Genomic DNA, 18,340 nt, shown 5'->3' with positions numbered 1-18,340 from the left:
ATAAGGTACCCCATGCAAGAATTATTGAGAAAGTAAGGAGGCATGGGATCCAAGGAGACCTTGCTTTGTGGATCCAGAATTGGCTTGCCCATAGAAGGCAAAGAGTGGTTGTAGACGGATCATATTTCGAATGGGGGTCGGTGACCAGTGGTCTGCCTCATGGATCAGCTCTGGGACTCCTTCTCTTCGTAATTTTTATGAATGACCTGAATGAGGAAGTGGATGGATGGGTTAGTAAACTTGCTGATGATATAAAGGTTGGGGGTAGTGTGGAGAGCTGTCAGAGGTTACAACAGGACATTGATAGGAACCAAAACTGGGCTGAGAAGTGGCAGATGGAGTTCAATCCAGATAAGTGTGAGGTGGTTCATTTTGGCAGGTTAAATATGATGGCAGAATATAGTATTAATGGCAAGACTCTTGGTAGTGTGGAAGATTAGAGGGATCTTGGGGTCCAAGTCCATAGGACAGGTTGACTTCTGCACAGGTTGACTGTGTGGTTAAGAAGGCTCATGGTGTATTGGCCTTCATCAACCATGGGATTGAGTTCAAGAGCCGAGAGGTAATGTTACAGCTATATAGGACCCTGGTCAGACCCCACTTGGAGTACTGTGCTTATTTCTGGTCACCTTACAGTAGGAAGAATGTGGGAACTATAGAAAGGGTGCAGAGGAAACTTACAAGGATGTTGCCTGGATTAGGGAGCATACCTTATGAGAATAGGCTGAGTGAATGTGGCTTTTTCTCCTTGGAGCGATGGAGGATGAGAGGTGACCTAATAGAGGTGTACAGGTTTCCCTTGCTATCCGGAATTAGAGCATTCCTGTGAAACCTTACAACGGGTAAAATGGCATAAAGCAAAGAAGCAATAACCATTAATTTATATGGGAAAAATTTTTTGAGCATTCCCAGACCCAAAAAATAAGCTACCGAATAACACATAAAACCTAAAATAACACTAACATGTAGAAAAAGTAGGAAAGATATGATAAATACACAGCCTAAATAAAGTAGAAATAATGTATGTACAGTGTAGTTTCACTTACCAGAATTGGGAAGACAGCGAGCACACTGGAAGGTTCATGTATTTTTCTATCATACAGTTCTTTATAAGCACTCAAAACATCCTGCAAACTTGCACTAAACCTACGTGCCCTTTCAAAATTAAAGTCATACTTATATGCAATCATTGCAGCACAGTCAATCATAGTGAAAATCTCATGCAGTTCAAAGCTATTGCAGCTTGATGCTGAGTGTTTTGCTGAGAGCAAAACAAACACAGAATTCTATTTTCGCTTTTCGCCACTCTCGCTGCTCGGGGTGCACGCTGCCTCTATAACAGCTTGCTGCAAAACAAACGCTGAACACTATTTTTGTGTTTCACCCCTCACTGCTCGGGGTGCACGCTGCCTCTGTAATGGCTCACTGCAAAATAAACACTGAGTACTATTTTCGCTTTTCGCCTTTTCTCGTAAAAGCGAAAATCCTCTTTGGATTTCTTTTGGTTAGCGAAAACAGGTACTGATGTAGGTCTTTTGTAAAAGCAAAGTGGCATAAAGCGAACTCCGTAAAGTGAGGGATACCTTTATAAGATGATAAGAGGCATTGATCGTGTGGATAGTCCGAGGCTTTTCCTCAGGGCTGAAATGGCTAACACAAGAGGGCACAGTTTTAAAGTGCTTGGAAGCAGGTATAGAGATGTCAGGGGTACATTTTTTACGTAGAGAGTGGTGAGTGCATGGAATGGGCTGCCGGCGACGGTGATGGAGACGGATACAATAGTGTCTCCTGGAGACTCTTGGATAGATACATGGAGCTTAGAAAAATAGAGGGCTATGTTAACCCTAGGTAATTTCTAAAGTAAGTACATGTTCAGCACAGCATTGTGGGCTGAAGGGCATGTATTGTGCTATAGGTTTTCTATATTCTATGTTAACTTTTTGAAGTAATCAAATCATTTAATTTTCACTCCAGTCATTTCTGGCATTTCCAAGCCTGAACGCTTGGAACCACAGTGAACAAAACAGCCCTGACTTGTCTTGCTGCTTATTTGTCGTTAACTATCAGTGACAAAAGTCGCTGCTTTTTAAACAGAAGCATGTGTAACAAACACTGTTTTAAAAACTGTTTGCTTGAAGCACGGTATTGTGTATAACGGCTACAAAGATCATGCATTTGACACTAGTTAAGTGTTCAGCACCAGTCTTCTGTCCTAATTATGCGGCAGAGTGTTCCCAAATAAACAACGGGAATCCTGGCTATTTTCTGAATTAGTTTTTTTTTCTTTAAGAGTTGCCCCAAATAAAAGGCTGCCCCAATTAACCGGAAGCTGCTGTGTCAACATTTTTATTTTAGTCTGTTTAAAACCATTTGGTTAATGGTTGTGATTGGGATGAAGTTCTTGGGTTAGAAAGAGAAAATTGGCCGGATTCTGAGCATGACACAGTGAGACCTATTGGAATGTTTGCATTTGACCTTTAGTTGAATGCAGAAGCAGGCTCAGCTGTGATACCATAAGTAATTTAAAAACTTGCGCAGTGAGAAAATTTACAAATAAATGAGTGATATCTCTCATCGGATGGTACTCATCCATGAATCAACATTGGTGGGTGGGTGAGGGTGTATATGAGAGAGGGACTGAGTAAAGGAGGAAAATTCCCTTTCCTGAGTCTCTGTCCTAACCAGAAAGAACAGGTAAAATCTAATTTGATCTGTATGTGAATAAGAGTTTGTACTGTCCCTGAATTCCCTATATAAAAATAAGCATCTTTTATTCTGATTGATTATTTTGTTCCATCCATGTTATTGTCACAATTTGCTCTTTGGATCTCAAGAATCTGCATACTCTTCTTGAACCAGTGAATAACCTGTAATGGTAAAACATAAAAATGTCATCCAAAGCTGTATTTTCTTAGTTTTCTAATATAGTTTAGTGTCTATTTATTTTTAATTAAAATATGAATTATAGATCAATTTGTAACCATATATTTGTTTTTAATTGAAAAGACAAACCAGCTCTACTATGATCCAAACACTGGAATTTACTATTATTATGATGCTGGGAGTGGCCTCTACCAGTTTCATTCTCGAGTGGATCTACTTGCATATCAAACAGCAGATACAGAGAAAAAGGTTAAGAAAAAACGAAAGGGAGTAGAAAAGTTAGAGCTAAAGGAAGAAAAGGTATGTTGCATTCAGTTATCTTTATTGCAACCTAATCAGAGGAAAGAGTAAAGACTTACGGTATCATGCTTTGCAAATTATGCTCTCTATTCATTCCTTTCACGTATAGTAATGTCTCATTAACTTTTTGTGTCATAACTCTGAGGACCAGAGAATATTGATTATTTTCAGTCAGAGTTGATAGCATTGGTTGTGATATTTTTTCATGTAACAAAGTATGTTGCATGAAGACTATGATGTTCTGTCACTTATAGATTAGATTGAGCAAAAGATACAGTAACCAAGCGTTTACCTCTGCATCAAAGCCACCATGCATCAGCTTCTCAACGAAGACTGCTACAAGGTTCGATATTCACAGTCATGTTCTTTATTGCTGTTTGCAGTGCCCATGCTAACTTGGGCTGGTTGCAGGACAGTCGAGCTGCCATAATGGCAAGTAGGCTTCAGGCAACATGTAATGCTAAGACCTCAGGTTAGAGCGGTTTGACAAAGGAATAGCTGGCATTGGACCTTTTCTCTCATGTTGAAGGTGGGATTGTAATTTAAAAGCTTTTGTATTCAAATTTAAAGCCTGGCATTCAAATTGAGCAAGAATAAAACCAAACTGATCACCTGGCATATACTTTGGATATAGCTAACTTTACAAAAGTCCTCAGAAGCCTCTTGGGATTGGTGTCTAAATTGAGAGAACTGTCCACAGGCTGAGTCAGCAACAACCTGATATCTGTAAAACATGGTAACTGCACCGTAATGTACAGATAGAAAGGAACGGCCCACGGATTCAGAAGTCTCTTGGTATCTGGGTAGGAAACACCAACCTGATTAACACCTCATTTTTCCCTCATTTGTTGAATGTGTGCTCCTCCAGCTTAAACAACAGGTAAAAACACTGAAAATAACAAGACTATATAATGTAGAATGGATTTCCATTACCATGACACTCTGCGAACTTGCCAAGCCTTGGCCTCCATACTGGCTCTGAAACAAATAGTTTCACAAAGGATAAACCTACTTGATATAATCCTTGCCAATCTTCCTTTGGAATTCCATCTTTCAATGATAGTATTAGTAGAAGTGATCACTATATGGTACTTGTTGAGGTAAGAGTCCTGTCTTCACACTAAGGATATCCTCCATCATGAGTGTAACTATAATCATACTAAACAGGGTAGAATCTATGACAAGGGCATGGAAGACTTTTTCCACATTCAAGGGGTAAGCATGGGCCCCAGCTATGCCTGCCATTTTGTAGACTGCGTTGAACAGTCCATGTTCCAAGCCTTCCCAGTAATGCCCCCCAACTCTTTCTGCTCTACATTGACAACTGCATTGGTGCTGCTTCGTGCACCCATTCTGAGCTTGTCAGTTTCATCAACATTGCCTCCAACTTTTTCTTTTTAAATCTTTTTATTAATTTTAAACAAACATAAATGAAACATGAATACAGAGAGTTTGAAAGTACATAATTAACAGGTTAAGTGTACATTCATATAGATGATAGTCCATATATAATAACCACCCAAGCTCATAGTAATTATGCAAAAAGGGAGTAAATAAGAGGGAAAAAAATCCCCCCCAAAAAAAAACCTAACCAACATGGGCCATTGCATTATGTCAAATATACACAGTAGCGTCAATAACTCTGCACCTCCATCCAAATAATTAAGGATAATAGAAGCAGGGTTTAGGAAAAGTCAGTTTAACTGATATGAAAATATTGAATAAATGGTCTCCAAGTTTCTTCAAATTTAACTGAAGAATCAAAGACAACACTTCTAATTTTTTCTAAGCTCAAACAAGAGATAGTTTGAGAAAACCACTGAAATATAGTTGGAGGATTAATTTCTTTCCAGTTCAATAGGATAGATCTTCTAGCCATTAATGTAACAAATGTAATCATCTGTCGAGCTGAGGGGGATAAACAAATATTATCCACCATTGGTAAACCGAAAATTGCAGTAATAGGATGTGGTTGCAATTTGATGTTCAGAACTGTTGAAATAATACCGAAAATATCTTTCCAATAATTTTGCAAACAAGGGCAAGACCAAAACATGTGGGTCAATGAAGCTACTTCAGAATAACATCTATCACAGGTTGGATTAACATGAGAGTAAAATCGAGCAAGTTTATCCTTGGACATATGAGCCCTATGCACAACCTTAAGTTATATTAGGGCATGTTTAGCACAAATAGAAGAGGAATTGACTAATTGTAAAATTTTCTCCCATTGCTCAGTGGGTATAAGACAGTGAAGTTCTTTTTCTTTATCTAAATTGAATAAACAAATAACTAATCCCATAGTTAAACATACATTGCGAATATGGTTTCAATTTCGTAAGTTTTTTGTCTTAAATAAGTTTATCTTATCAAGCCCTATTTAACTTTTTTCGACCCTCTTTTATGGATCAAGCCTTTGTATTATGGAAAACAAAAGGCATAACATGTTTTCGTGATCTATTTTTAGATAATAATTTTATGTCCTTTGAACAGCTATCTAATAAATATAATTTACCTAAAACTTTTTTTTAGATATTTGCAAATTAGAAATTTCTTGAATAATTTCTTTTCTGAAATTATGTCCAATGGACATTACGGAAAAATTTTTAGCTCTGAATCCTTGCCAGAAGGATTTAGTAGCCACCATTTATAATATGATCATGAATATACAGCCAGAAGTATCAGAAAAAATTAAAAAGGAATGGGAAAAAGAGCCTCCAACTTTCAACCTGTCCTTAACTTCATTTGATCCATTTCTAGCTTTCTCCCCTTTCTTGATCTCTCTGTCTCCTTGTCTAGAGACAAACTGCCTACCAACATCTTTTCTAGACCTACTGATTCCCACAGCTATCTTGATCATACCTCTTCCCACCCTGTCTCTTGTAAAAATTTAATTCCCTTTTCTCAGTCTCTTTGTCTCTGCTGTGTATGTTCCTAGTATGGGGCTTTCCTTTCCAGGACATTGGCGATATCTTATTTCAAAGAACAGGGTTTTCCTTCCTCCACCTTTGATGCTGCCCTCACCCACATCTCCTTCATTTCCCAGATATCCGTGCTCACCCATCTTCCAGCTGCCATAACAAGGATAGTTCCTCTTGTCTTCACCTATCACCCCGTGAGCCTCGGCTTCCAACACATTCTCTGTAACTTCTGCCATCTTCACTGGGGTCCTACCACCAGGTGCAAACCTGGTTAGTATGATATATAGAAAAAGCTCTTGCTCATGTAGTAAGCCTCCCTCTCCACATATCTGATGAACCCAAAGGAACTGCAGAGAACACGATGTAGGACTGCCTGAGGGACTTCAGCTCTGGATTTCTCCCTTGCCGTTTATTCCCAAAGCCTTCCCCATAAGTGGATATAGTTGTAAGGCAGGCGAGCTGCCAACCATGGCAGACGAACCCTAAATCCCCAAAATGACTGGTTTTAAGGTGCCAGTAACTCGCCTTTGCCCCGTCTCCTGTCAGTAGAAATGGTTCTGCCAGGCTTAGTAGCTAAGCCACACGTGAAGGCCAGGAGCTGGACTTGATTGTCAGAGGCTATTTAAGGCACATGCCATTGGGAGCATTTAATAGGTAGTGGGAGCTTGTCTGCATGACCACCTTGTGAGTATAACAATAGTAACTCAGTAAATATTAGCAACAGGGAAAGATTGGGTGAGCTTGGAATGTTGTCTCTTGAGCACTGAAGGCTGTGTGGTGACCTGATAAAATGAATAAAGTAGATAAGATAGATAAGATAGTCTTTATTACAGTGGAATTGTCAAAGTCAAATACTAAAGGGCATAGCATTAAGTTGCGAGGGTGAGTCTTTGAAAGGAGATTTATGAGACAATTTTTTTTAACCCTGGTAGTTGTTTGGAATGAGTTACTGGGCAAGGATTGGAAACAGATGCGATAGCAATATTTAAAAGGCATTTGGATAGGCACATGAGCATGCAGGGAATGGAGGGACCTTGTGCGGGCAAATAGGATTAATTTGGATTAGCATCATAGTTGTCCCCGTCCTGGTGGGCTGAAGGTCTTGTTCCTGTGCTATACTGTTCTATATTCCATGCAGGATGCTAAACACTGAAACAGGAAATGGAAGAGTGACAAATAACAGTGACAGGCGAAACCATCTCCGGCAAGGAAGGGTCTAACCACCTATTTTTGATATTCAGTAACATTACTGTCCTCTTTATCATCGTAGACAAGAAATTATATTGATTTATCCACATAAGTAGTAGTGAAAATGACAGCAGAGCAGAGGTTCCATATTCTCCAGGGAATTACTTGCCTCTTGATGTTCCAAAGCCTTTCCATTATATCACCACAAATTTTTTTGGAAGTGTTGCTTCCTCAGAATTTTGTTTTGCGGTTATGATAGACTACTTGAAGCTGAACACAAATATAATTACAGACTATTTGTATCACATAGGAATTTGGAGAAACAAGAAATTAACTTTTATTGAATATAATACATTTAGTTGCATGAAGGTGCAGACACTTGGGTAAGTCTTATATTCCTGAATAACTGGCAAAGGTGTCTAAAGAGGAATTTGCAGTTTTTTTTCTTTAGAAGTGCATGGAAAATTTATTCTTTCACTAATCTTCAGAAGAAATGAATGCATTGAATAGGAGAATGGCTGAGGGGAGCACTTCTATTTTCAATGGAAAAGGATTTAACAAATTTTCTATCCTATGCAATTGTTGAAATAAGAGTTCACACCCCAAAAAACTTAAAAATATCGAAATAGCAGGCATAGTTTTGGTCCCCTCATCAGACATTGGTGGTTTTGGAAGCAATTCAAAATTGAACTAATGTTGTTGAGTTCCTCATGAGCTTTAAAGATCTGTCACATTTCATAAACCCATAGTGTGATTAAAACATACTGAATACAAAAGTAAACGGGTATATTGCTGTCTGTGCTCTGCAGATCTTTGAAGACTTTAGTTTGCTGGTTGTTAACATCTAAATAATCTCTTTAACAACTTATGATACCTACAGGAATGATTAATTTTCCTTTCCAATGGATTCTCCTCCTTTATGTATAGAAGTAACTATTTTGAAAATTCAGGTGTACAGTATGTGCCTCTATTCCATGAGCTTAAATGAAGGCAGTTTTGAGGCATCTGTGGTTGCTTTTGTCACTCTAATTTTTTTATACCATTAATATTTTCCTCCAATCTATATTGCCTTACTAATCAAGAGGATTCTCTATATTTTCCATTTGTACCTTCTCATTTTCACCTATGTGGTATGCACACTCCATTCATTCACATCAATGCATTTCATTGAAACAGCCTAATGTATATAGCATTTTGCTTTCAGCTTTTCCATTGATCATATAGTTGTCAGATAACTGCTCAATATTGTGTTGTGCAGATGAGACACAGTATAGAATGCAGAAGTATTACAAATGCAAACTTAATTAGGTGAGTGACAGTACACTACCATTTGAGGAAAATTTAGCTTTCAACTTTTGACTTATGACCAAGAAGAACATGTATAAAAACAAAATCAATTCTTCCTGAGCTGTCACTAACATTTTGTCATTATTATATGGAGCTAAAAGAAAGTGATTCACATACATTGTCACATAGGATTATTCATATTTAAACACATTTGAATGGCATATTCGATTCAGTTCTTTCCACACTTTAAGGTACATACTCATAATTTTATCCCATTTTCCAAGTTTGTGTGAGTTGAAATCTTTATAGAAATGAACACGTACTTTCATGTCATCCCAGCCAGGATCAAAGAGTGACATACGTTGTTTGCTCTTTGGTGTTTTTGAGGTCAGTTGCCCAGGATCCATTTTGTCACTATTTTGTGTCAAAGGACATTAAACTTAATGCTCTGCTAAGGTCTTGTTTTTTTATAATATATATCCAACTATTCATTAGATTCTGTTCCTCCTGTCCCTAGGTGCTGCAAATGACAGAATCAATGGCTAGTTTGAAGATTTCCTCTTTGGGATGGTCAGAATCAGAAACAGGTAGATTAATGGCAAAAACAGGTTTCTAGTACAAATAGCTGAAGATATTAAACCCATAATGTTACAACTTGAAACAGATGTTTTTTTTAAATCTTGATAATCTTTGAGGCACATAACTCTGTTGCCTTGCTCCATTGATTAATCCTTTTTAGTAGCCCTTTATTTTATTGAACATTGAGATTTAAAAAGTGCGTAATTCAAGCAAAGATCATAACCTCATGAAAATGCTTTGTGGCAAAGATACAGTATTATAAATGCTGTTTCCAAATTAAAATATGGAGTCTTCATGAAGGTTATTTGAAAACCACCATACATTATATGAAGCTTACTGGACTTTCAGAATCAGGTTTATATCACTGGCACGTTGTGAAATTTGTTGTCTTTGCGGCAGCAGTACAATGCAGTACATAATATAGAGAAAAATGTGAACTACAGTAAATATATATTATATATAGTTAAATAAGAAGTGCAAACATAAAGAATATAGTATTGCAGTAGTGTTCATGGGTTCAATGTCCATTCAGAAATCGTATAGCAGAGGGGAAGAAGCTGCTCCTAATCACAGAGTACATGCCTTCAGGCTCCTGTACCCCCTTCCTGATGGTAGCAATGAGAACAGAGCTTGTCCTGAGTGGTGGGGGTGTTGGAAGCCACCTTTTTGAGGTTTTGCTCCTTGAAGATGTCCTGGAAACTACAGAGGCTAGTGGCCATGATGGAGTTGACAAAGTTTGCAACTCTCTGCAGCTTATTTCGATCCTATGCAGTAGCTCCCCCACCCCTCCATACCAGATGATGATACAGCCAGTTTTAATTGATATTTGTTCAAATCTCACTTCGTGGAGGAAGAGAATCTAACTGAATGGTTTCTTGCATAATACGTTTTTAATTGCAGAATTTCTACAGAAAATAACAGCAAAGAGAAAAAGCATTCCGAGCTCAAATACACAAATTGATGAGCAATTGCTGGATGTTTACAACATTTTCTATTTTATTTCAGATTTCTAGCATCTGTAATCATGTCTTTTGTTTGATATTGTCTCAAAATTTATAATAGATTTCAGTGCTGACTACATTCTCAGAGGAATTACACTATCAAGGATGAAAAGTATTTATTTGATACCGGCTAAACAAGTATTATCTCTCCATTATTTCATTTGTAGACCAGCTTCTTTTCTAGGGCCCTCTTACGTCCTCTGAGAAACAACTGTTAACTGGTTTCTCATGCTGATGTTGCAAACAATAAAATGTATATTGCTTGATTGCCAAGATCTTAAAAAAGTTAGATTGAATCAATCATTTAAGTTTAATGGAAAAGTTGAATCTGCTTATATTTTGGGAAGTTGTCACTCATTGTCAGTTCCTTCAATTTCACTTTTGAGTAAGAGTAGAGGTTATGTATTGGAATTAGATTTATTATTATTGCTAGTACTGAGATATGTCTTTCATACTGTTCATCTAGATCAAGTCATTATACAATGCATTTAGGTAAACAGGATTAAGCAATAAAAAAATGCAGAATAAAGTAATGGACAAAATTTAGATTTAGAAGTGCAGAACGATTATAATAGAAGTAATGAGTGGATCTGAAGATTGAGATAGAGTTAGCTAAACATTTGCTTTACCTTGTACATAGTAAACAAGAACTTGTGGTTCTTCAAAGTAGGATCGTATATGATCTTATTAAATGGTGGATTAGGCTTGGAGGCCTGAAGGGCATTCTGCTTATAATTTACATGTGGTCATGTAATGTGGTCAGATATTGGTTAAGTATGTTGAAGTTCACAAGATCACAAGACAAAGGAGCAGAAGTAGGCCATTCGGCCCATTGAGTCTGCTGTCCCACTCCATCATGAGCTAAACTATTCTCCCATCTAGTTCCAATTTCTGGCTTTTTCCCCATATCCCTTGATACCCTGACTAATTAGGTACCTATCAATCTCCCCCTTAAACACCCTCAATGATCGGGCCTCCACAGTTGGAGGTGGCAACGAATTCCATAAATCCACGACCCTCTGGCTGAAAAAATTTCTTCTCATCTCTGTTTTAAATGGGTACCCTCTAATTCTAAGACTGTGGCCTTTTGTCCTGGACTCACCCACCAAGGGAAACAGCCTTTCCATATCTACTCTGTCCAACCCTTTCAACATTCGAAATGTTTCTATTAAATCTCCTCCCATTCTTCTATACTCTAATGAATACAGTCCAAGAGCTGACAAATGCTCCTCATATGTTAGCCCCTGCATTCCTGAAATCATCCTTGTAAATTTTCTCCAAACTTTCTCCAACATCAGTACATCCCTTCTAAGATAGGGGGCCCAAAACTGCACACAGTGTTCCAAATGAGGTCTCACCAGTGCCCCATAGAGCCTGATCAACACCTCCTTACTCTTATACACTATTCCTCTTGAAATGAATGCCAAAATAGCATTTGCTTTCCTTACTGCTGATCCAACCTGGTGGTTAACCTTTAGGGTATCCTGCACGAGGACTCTCATGTCCCTTTAAATTCCAATTTTTGAATTTTCTCCCCATCTAAATAATAATCTGCCTGATTTAGTTCTTCTTCCAAAATGTACAACTGTACATTTCTCAACATTGTATCTCATTTGCCATTTCTTTGTCCACTCTCCTAAACTCTCCCAAGTTTCTCTGTAACCTTTCCATTTCTTCAACACTTCCTGCTCCTCCACCTGTCTTGGTGTCATCCACAAACTTAGCCACAAAACCTTTTAATCTATAATCTAAATCATCGATATACAGTGTAAACAGAAGCGGCCACAACTCCGACCCCTGCGGAACACCACTAGTAACCGGCAACCAACCAGAATAGGATTCCTTTATTCCCACCCTTTGCTTTCTGCCTATCAGCCAATGCTCCACCCATTCCAATAACTTTCCTGTAATTCCATGGGCTCTCATCTTATTAAGCAGCCTCTTATGCGGCACCTTATCGAAGGCCTTTTGAAAATCCAAATACACAACATCCACAGCCTCTCCCTTGTCAATCTTATTTGAGATTACCTCAAAAAATTCCAATACGTTGGTGGGGCAAGATCTTCATGAAATCATGCTGGCTTGGGCCTGTCTTGTCATGCACCTCGAGGTATTTCATAAGCTCGTCCTTGAGGATCGACTCCAATAACTTTCTAACTACCGATATCAGACTAATAGGTCTGTAATTTTCTTTTTGCTGCCTCCCTCCTTTCTTAAACAATGGAACTACATTTGCAACCTTCCAGTCCTCTGGAACCATGCCAGAGTCCATTGATTCCTGGAAGATCATTTTCAATGCCTCCACAATCTCCAAAGCCACCTCCTTCAGAACCCATGGGTGAACCTCATCCTGTCTGGGAGACTTATCTATCCTTAGTCCGTTTAGCTTCCCAAGCACTTTCTCTCTAGTAATCTTGACTGTACCTAATTTTATTCCCTGAGACCTCTGGCTATCAGGTAGGTTGCTAGTGTCTTCCACTGTGAAGTTGCTTTAGTAATTTATTGTAAGATCACAACCAAGGTTTTGCACTTAATTAAAACACATAAATCATTCCAGTTTTTTTAAAAAAGTTAATTTATTAAGGAAAACTTTTTTTATATTCTCCAGGATATTGTTTCCTGAATTTCACTCCCAGTCATCTGATTTTCAATTGTATTAGTAGTAGTATATGCATCATTCTTAATTGATAGTAGCAGTTAATATAGCGATTGGAGTGAGAATTTCTTTGCACATATCCAATACTTTCCTGAAATTTTTCATTGTACTTAACAAACGTAGAAGAGTACAGTATGGAAGCAGTCGATTTGGCCCACAATGCCTGCTTCATCTTGAGCTAATGATGCCTATTTAAACTAACTTCATCTTTCTGCATGCAGTCTATATTTCTCGACCCCACTGCTCATCGAAATGCTTCTTAAATGTTGCTGTTATATCTGTCCCCACCACCCCACCTCCTCTGACAGCACTCTGTGTAAACTGAATTCAAAAATTTTTAATCCAGGTAGCATCCTAGTGAACTTCTTTTGCATCCTGTCTAAAGCCTCGTACTTTTCCTATAATGCAGACACTACTCCAAACGTAGCCTAACCAAATTTTTATGCAGCTGCAACATGATGTGAAAATTACTCTGCTCAGTGCACTGACCGAGAAAGTCAAGTATGCTATAAGCCAACTTTTCCACCTTGAGTTGCTGCTTTCAAGGACTTGGACCCCAAGGTTTCTCTGTATTTCATTTCTCTGAAGGATCCTGTGTGACCTGCTTAAGTGCAGTACTTTGTGTGTCCTGATTAAACTCCATTTGCCATTTCTCCACCTTATCCTATTGTATTATTTAGTTTTGAGATTCTGCCATAAAACATTTCTAAGACTTGTCCTTGAAATATATTTATGTTATTTCCTCTAAGGATATTGAAGCTGAAATATCGAAAGCTTCAAGTAATTGCAGGTTTTGGGACCTGAAAGAGAATGAGTTACCATCAGCAGAAAAACGAAAGAAAACAAAAATGGTGGATATTGATCAGAGTTCCTCCAATGGACTCAATTCAAATCTAGGCTTGAGTATCCAAGGTGAAGAGGATGTTGAAGTAAAGCTGGAAGAGGCTGGGTTTGCAAGTGAACCAGAGGAAGGAGAAATCACAGATTCTGAGAAAAGCAGTTTAATAGATGAAGAGACAGAAGAATCAGGTGAAGGTGAAGATGATTTTATGAATGAAGGTAAGTGATGTTTTGATCGACAGAGTGTTGTTTTAAGTAATGTTACTTGAATAGATGTATAAATAATCAGAAGGGAAAAGTTAGTTATACTGAGGCATACTATATTTGAATGGCATTTTAAAATCACTTAATAATGAAAGCTTAGTTTATAATAAGAATTCCCAAATGCAGCTTAATACTGTTGTGTCCTGTACTGGATGGAGGCAGGAATTGTGACATCTTTACTCCTGAGTCCAGAATCCTATAATTCAAAGGGATTTCTATGTGCTTTCCCCCATCTGAAATTGCATTTAAGCCTAACAAGAGGGGAAGTAGTCAATAATACAGTAATTACAATGTAATCATAGGATTGTTATAATAAAAACAGAAAATACAGGAAACTCTCAGGCAGGATCTTTGAAGAGAGAAATATAGTCTATGCTTTAGGTCAATGCACTTTCATCAGTTTGCATTAAGTACTTCAGAATATAATGTTTGGAAACACTGAAGCAAATATTGCAGGTAGGGAAGCTGTACTTAGCAACAGTGGCAGTAGTAGAAAAATATGAAACAGCAATCACCGTCATTAAGTGGAAATTCGCTTGGAGATAAAAGACAATGTGCCTGTGTACTCTCAATCGAAATTATAGGCTACCATCTATGTTGTTGGAATGGAGTAAGCGTATCTTATTGACCGGAAAACTACAGTTTGAGATAGCGCTATAGAAGACATGAGAGCTTACTGGTAGTTTGAAAGCAAAGGAATTCAATTAAAAACATTATTAATAATATTTTTTGAAGTAAATTGTGGTAAACTATCACTGCATCAACAAAGAGGTGAGCAAAGGCAAAACAAATTCGCGAGATGTGCCCTGCTGGTGCGCTGCAAAATTGCTGCATTTGCAGTTCGAGCCGTGCTGGTTGGAGTGAAGAAGACGGGATAGACAAGTTTCAGTGGCTGGCCAGGATGCGAGGGTGGATCGTTCTCGGCACCGAGCCAATTTGGAGAGGTGGAGAATGGCTTCTTCAGCATCGAATCCAGCTCCGAAGTGAATCGCTGGGTGGCGTGTTCTAGGCCCGGAGTAATTCTCCACAGCGAGGTCTGGGTCCTAATGCGAGGACCAATACACTATCTGGACAATCTAAGTGCCGACCCAGATAGACTGTTAAGGCAGGGTGTCAGGCTTTGGGCACCACACTGATTTGCAGTGGTCAAGAATGGCTTCTCTGGCAGCGAGATCCAGGCCTGGAGCGATTTGCCATGGCAGGACCGGGTCCGAATGCAAGGATTGGACAATTTAAACACCAGCCCAGATAGTCCAGGCATTCCTCTCTCTGTGATGCTAAGACAATGAGACTGAACCTGATTTTCTGTTCTTCATGTCTGCAAACTTTGTGCCGATTTGCCCTGCTAGTGTGATGAACTGAATGGCAGGGCTTTAGGTCTGCTCAGGGGATTTGGATCCAAGGACTCAATTTGGTTTGGAATGCTGCTTTTTTTGCTGGCTTCTGTTGTCTGCGAGATTTGTTTTCTTTTTTTTCTCTTTCTCGCTGAGCACTCGGGGTTGGTCTTTTTTTTATTGGGTTCTTTCAGGTTTCTTGCTTTTCCAACTGCCTATAAGCAAACAAATCTGAAGGTTGTATGATTTATGCATTCTTTGATAATAAATGCACTTTGAATATTTGAACGTTGAAGCATCTGAACTCCAGTGATATTATTGGACAGTAGCAAGTCTGTGGGCAATCCAAAAAACAAAGTTCAGCCCACTGAGAGTCTTGACAACAGATAGCTCTGCTTCCGGTTTTGCTAGCTGCCAAAATTGACAATGTGATTTATCATTTTATAAATGTCTGATGTACATGAGGTTACAAGCTATTAAAGTTCAAACTATAAAATTTTTAAATATTCAAATCAATTTTTTTTATAAAAGGTTAACCAAAAATACCAAGAACATTAAAAACTTTAATGCTGTGGACTGAACTGACAGAACTGTCAACAAGACTTGAAATTAACTATTTGTGGTAGAAGTAGGTGAGGCCCCATGTGTCACCTAGGCACTAAGGGTTCAGAGGACGATGTATAAGTAGGTATTTGAATCCATTCCAATGTTTGAACATGGGTTGTTCTGAAACTCTTGCCCAGTTATACCTTTACCCAATTATACCCTTGCCCAAATCACCACTTCCACCACATTAAGGACAAAGGTAGCAGGGAATGTTCACTATGAACATTACTGATCTGCCCCACATTCCAATCCTTATGCCAGTTCCCCATAGCCTTGAATTCCCCTCCCTAGTTAGGCGTCATCCTGACTAAGATTAGATTGCAATTCCTTTCTTCTTACTGTTTTTAAATCCTGAAATTCCCATTTTATTAAACAACTTGGCAGAATCTCCTCCAGAAGGAATAAAGTGTTTTTAAGGTGGCAGTACACCATCTTTTCAAAGACGTTAGAAATGAACAATATTCTGTTTTCTCGACATTGCCCACACACTCTAAAATAAGTTTTTAAAATCTAATCCTGAGAAATGTAAAGCCAAAATGTCAATGCCTCCTCCAATGTCAGCATTTTGTGGTTGCAGTATGTACAGGTAGTCCCTGAGTTATGAACATCCGACTTACAGATAACTCGTACTTACGAACCGAAGAAGGAGAATGCCATCTGCCATTTTAAGTCGGATCACGACGCCGTCCACCATTTTAAGTTGTTGCCGTTGACACTGTGTTGAGTGTTTAACTTTGTATTTCGCTTAAGTTTTTCTTAGTAAGAGTCACTCTGACCCCCCCCCCCATTCCGGTCGGCTAGTGGCGCAGTGAGATCTTGATGTCGATTCAGTGACTCCCGTACCATCTGTGCCTGGTTGATGTTGAGCTCGCAACTCAACCTCGTAAAAAAAACATTGCCACCTCCAGTTTAAATTCCTACGCGGAATATCGTGGTGGATGAAATACCCAAACCCAGCACAGCCCCCACTTGTCCGATTTAGCCTGTCTCGGTACGGTGGTCCTTAGGACCCAGCGGACCTTGGGAGCCAGCGCAGGTCGGGACCCGCCGCCCGCAGTGTTTCTGTTCCGTTGACGGGAAGCAATCGCGATTGAAAATAAGTGGAAATAATAAAGCGTTTGGAAAGAGGCGTTTGGTCATTGAAAAAGTGTTAGGCTACAGTCGGTCAATGATCGGAACAATTTTAAAGGATGACGGATAAAGTGAGAACAATGGAGCATGTGAAAGACCCTGCCCGGATGAAAGCTACAATTATTACTAAGCAACACAGTAGTTTAATTATTGGAATACATACGTTTTTTAAGTGTTTTATGTACATAGAAAGGTAAAATATATACTAAGATAAATGTTTGACTAACTGACGCTAAATAATACTGGATGTACTTGTTCCGACTTACGTACAAATCCGACTTAAAGACGGACTCAGGAATGGAGCTCATACGTAACCCGGGGACTGCCTGTACTATTTTCAGAATGTATTGGATTAAGTCATAATGATTATTTAGAAAACACTCAAATCTCCAGCACTAAGAAGACTGGGCAACAACTAGTGTAAGTACACTGATGCATTTTAAGGGGAAATTTAAGATGTACACAACGGAGCAAACAGTAGAAGGATATGAGAAGAGAACTTTTTGGGTTGGTGTTAGGGGTAGGTCGGAAGGAGATACTGCAAGTTGAGTCGGGAAGCTTTTGTGATATACAAATGTCGATTATAGTTATTATATTATGGATAATTGAGTATGCCTGCCAGAAAATGAATCTCAGGATTGTATATAATGACATATATGAACTTCAAAATAACTAGAAAATTGAAACAATCTCAGTAACATAGCTCATAAAATGCAAAGTAGAACTATCCAAATCAAAATTTTTCATCATGGGTAGAAATTTTTTAAGTTTTTAGATACAAGTAGAGTGAGAAGGGGAAGAAAGAAAATGGTTGGTAAGTTGATGGAGAAGATTCTGAGAGGCAGGATTTATGAACATTTGGAGAGGCATAATATGGTTAGGAATAGTCAATCATGGCTTTGTGAATGGCAGGTCATGCCTTACAAGTCTGATTGAATTTTTTGAGGATGTAACTGAACACATTGATGGTAGAGCTGTAGATGTAGTGTATATGGATTCCGTCAAGGCATTTGACATTGTACCCCATGCAAGGCTTATTGAGAGTAAGGAGGCATGGGATCCAAGGGGAAATTGCATTGTGGATCCAGAACTGGCTTGCCCACAGAAGGCAAAGAGTTGTTGTAGATGGGTTGTATTCTGTATGGAGGTCAGTCACTAGTGGTGTGCCTGAGGGATCTGTTCTGGGACCCCTACTCTTTGTGATTTTTAGAATGACCTGGATGAAGAAGTGGAGGGATGGGTTAGTAAATTTGTTGATGACACAAGGGTTGGGGGTGTTGTGGATAGTGTGGAGGGCTGTCAGAGGTTACAGTGGGACATAGATAGGATGCAAAACTGGGCTGAGAAGTA

At 38.7% G+C, this 18,340-nt stretch overlaps 1 protein-coding gene across 3 annotated transcripts in view; it reads left to right on the top strand.

The window, feature by feature from the left end:
- Nucleotides 1–18,340, top strand: part of aggf1 (angiogenic factor with G patch and FHA domains 1) — a 74,239-nt gene that overhangs the window by 17,069 nt on the left and 38,830 nt on the right. For all 3 annotated transcript variants that reach the window (XM_059974496.1, XM_059974497.1, XM_059974498.1), the window contains 2 exons: nucleotides 3,007–3,183; nucleotides 13,565–13,874. In XM_059974496.1, the coding sequence (XP_059830479.1) occupies nucleotides 3,007–3,183; nucleotides 13,565–13,874 (487 nt within the window). The remainder of the gene's footprint in view (nucleotides 1–3,006; nucleotides 3,184–13,564; nucleotides 13,875–18,340) is intronic.

The sequence above is a fragment of the Hypanus sabinus genome, chromosome 7, assembly GCF_030144855.1.
Source record: "Hypanus sabinus isolate sHypSab1 chromosome 7, sHypSab1.hap1, whole genome shotgun sequence".
Taxonomy (NCBI): Eukaryota; Metazoa; Chordata; class Chondrichthyes; order Myliobatiformes; family Dasyatidae; genus Hypanus; species Hypanus sabinus.
Note: the sequence above shows the minus strand (reverse complement) of the source record. Positions and strands in the feature narration are given on the sequence as shown.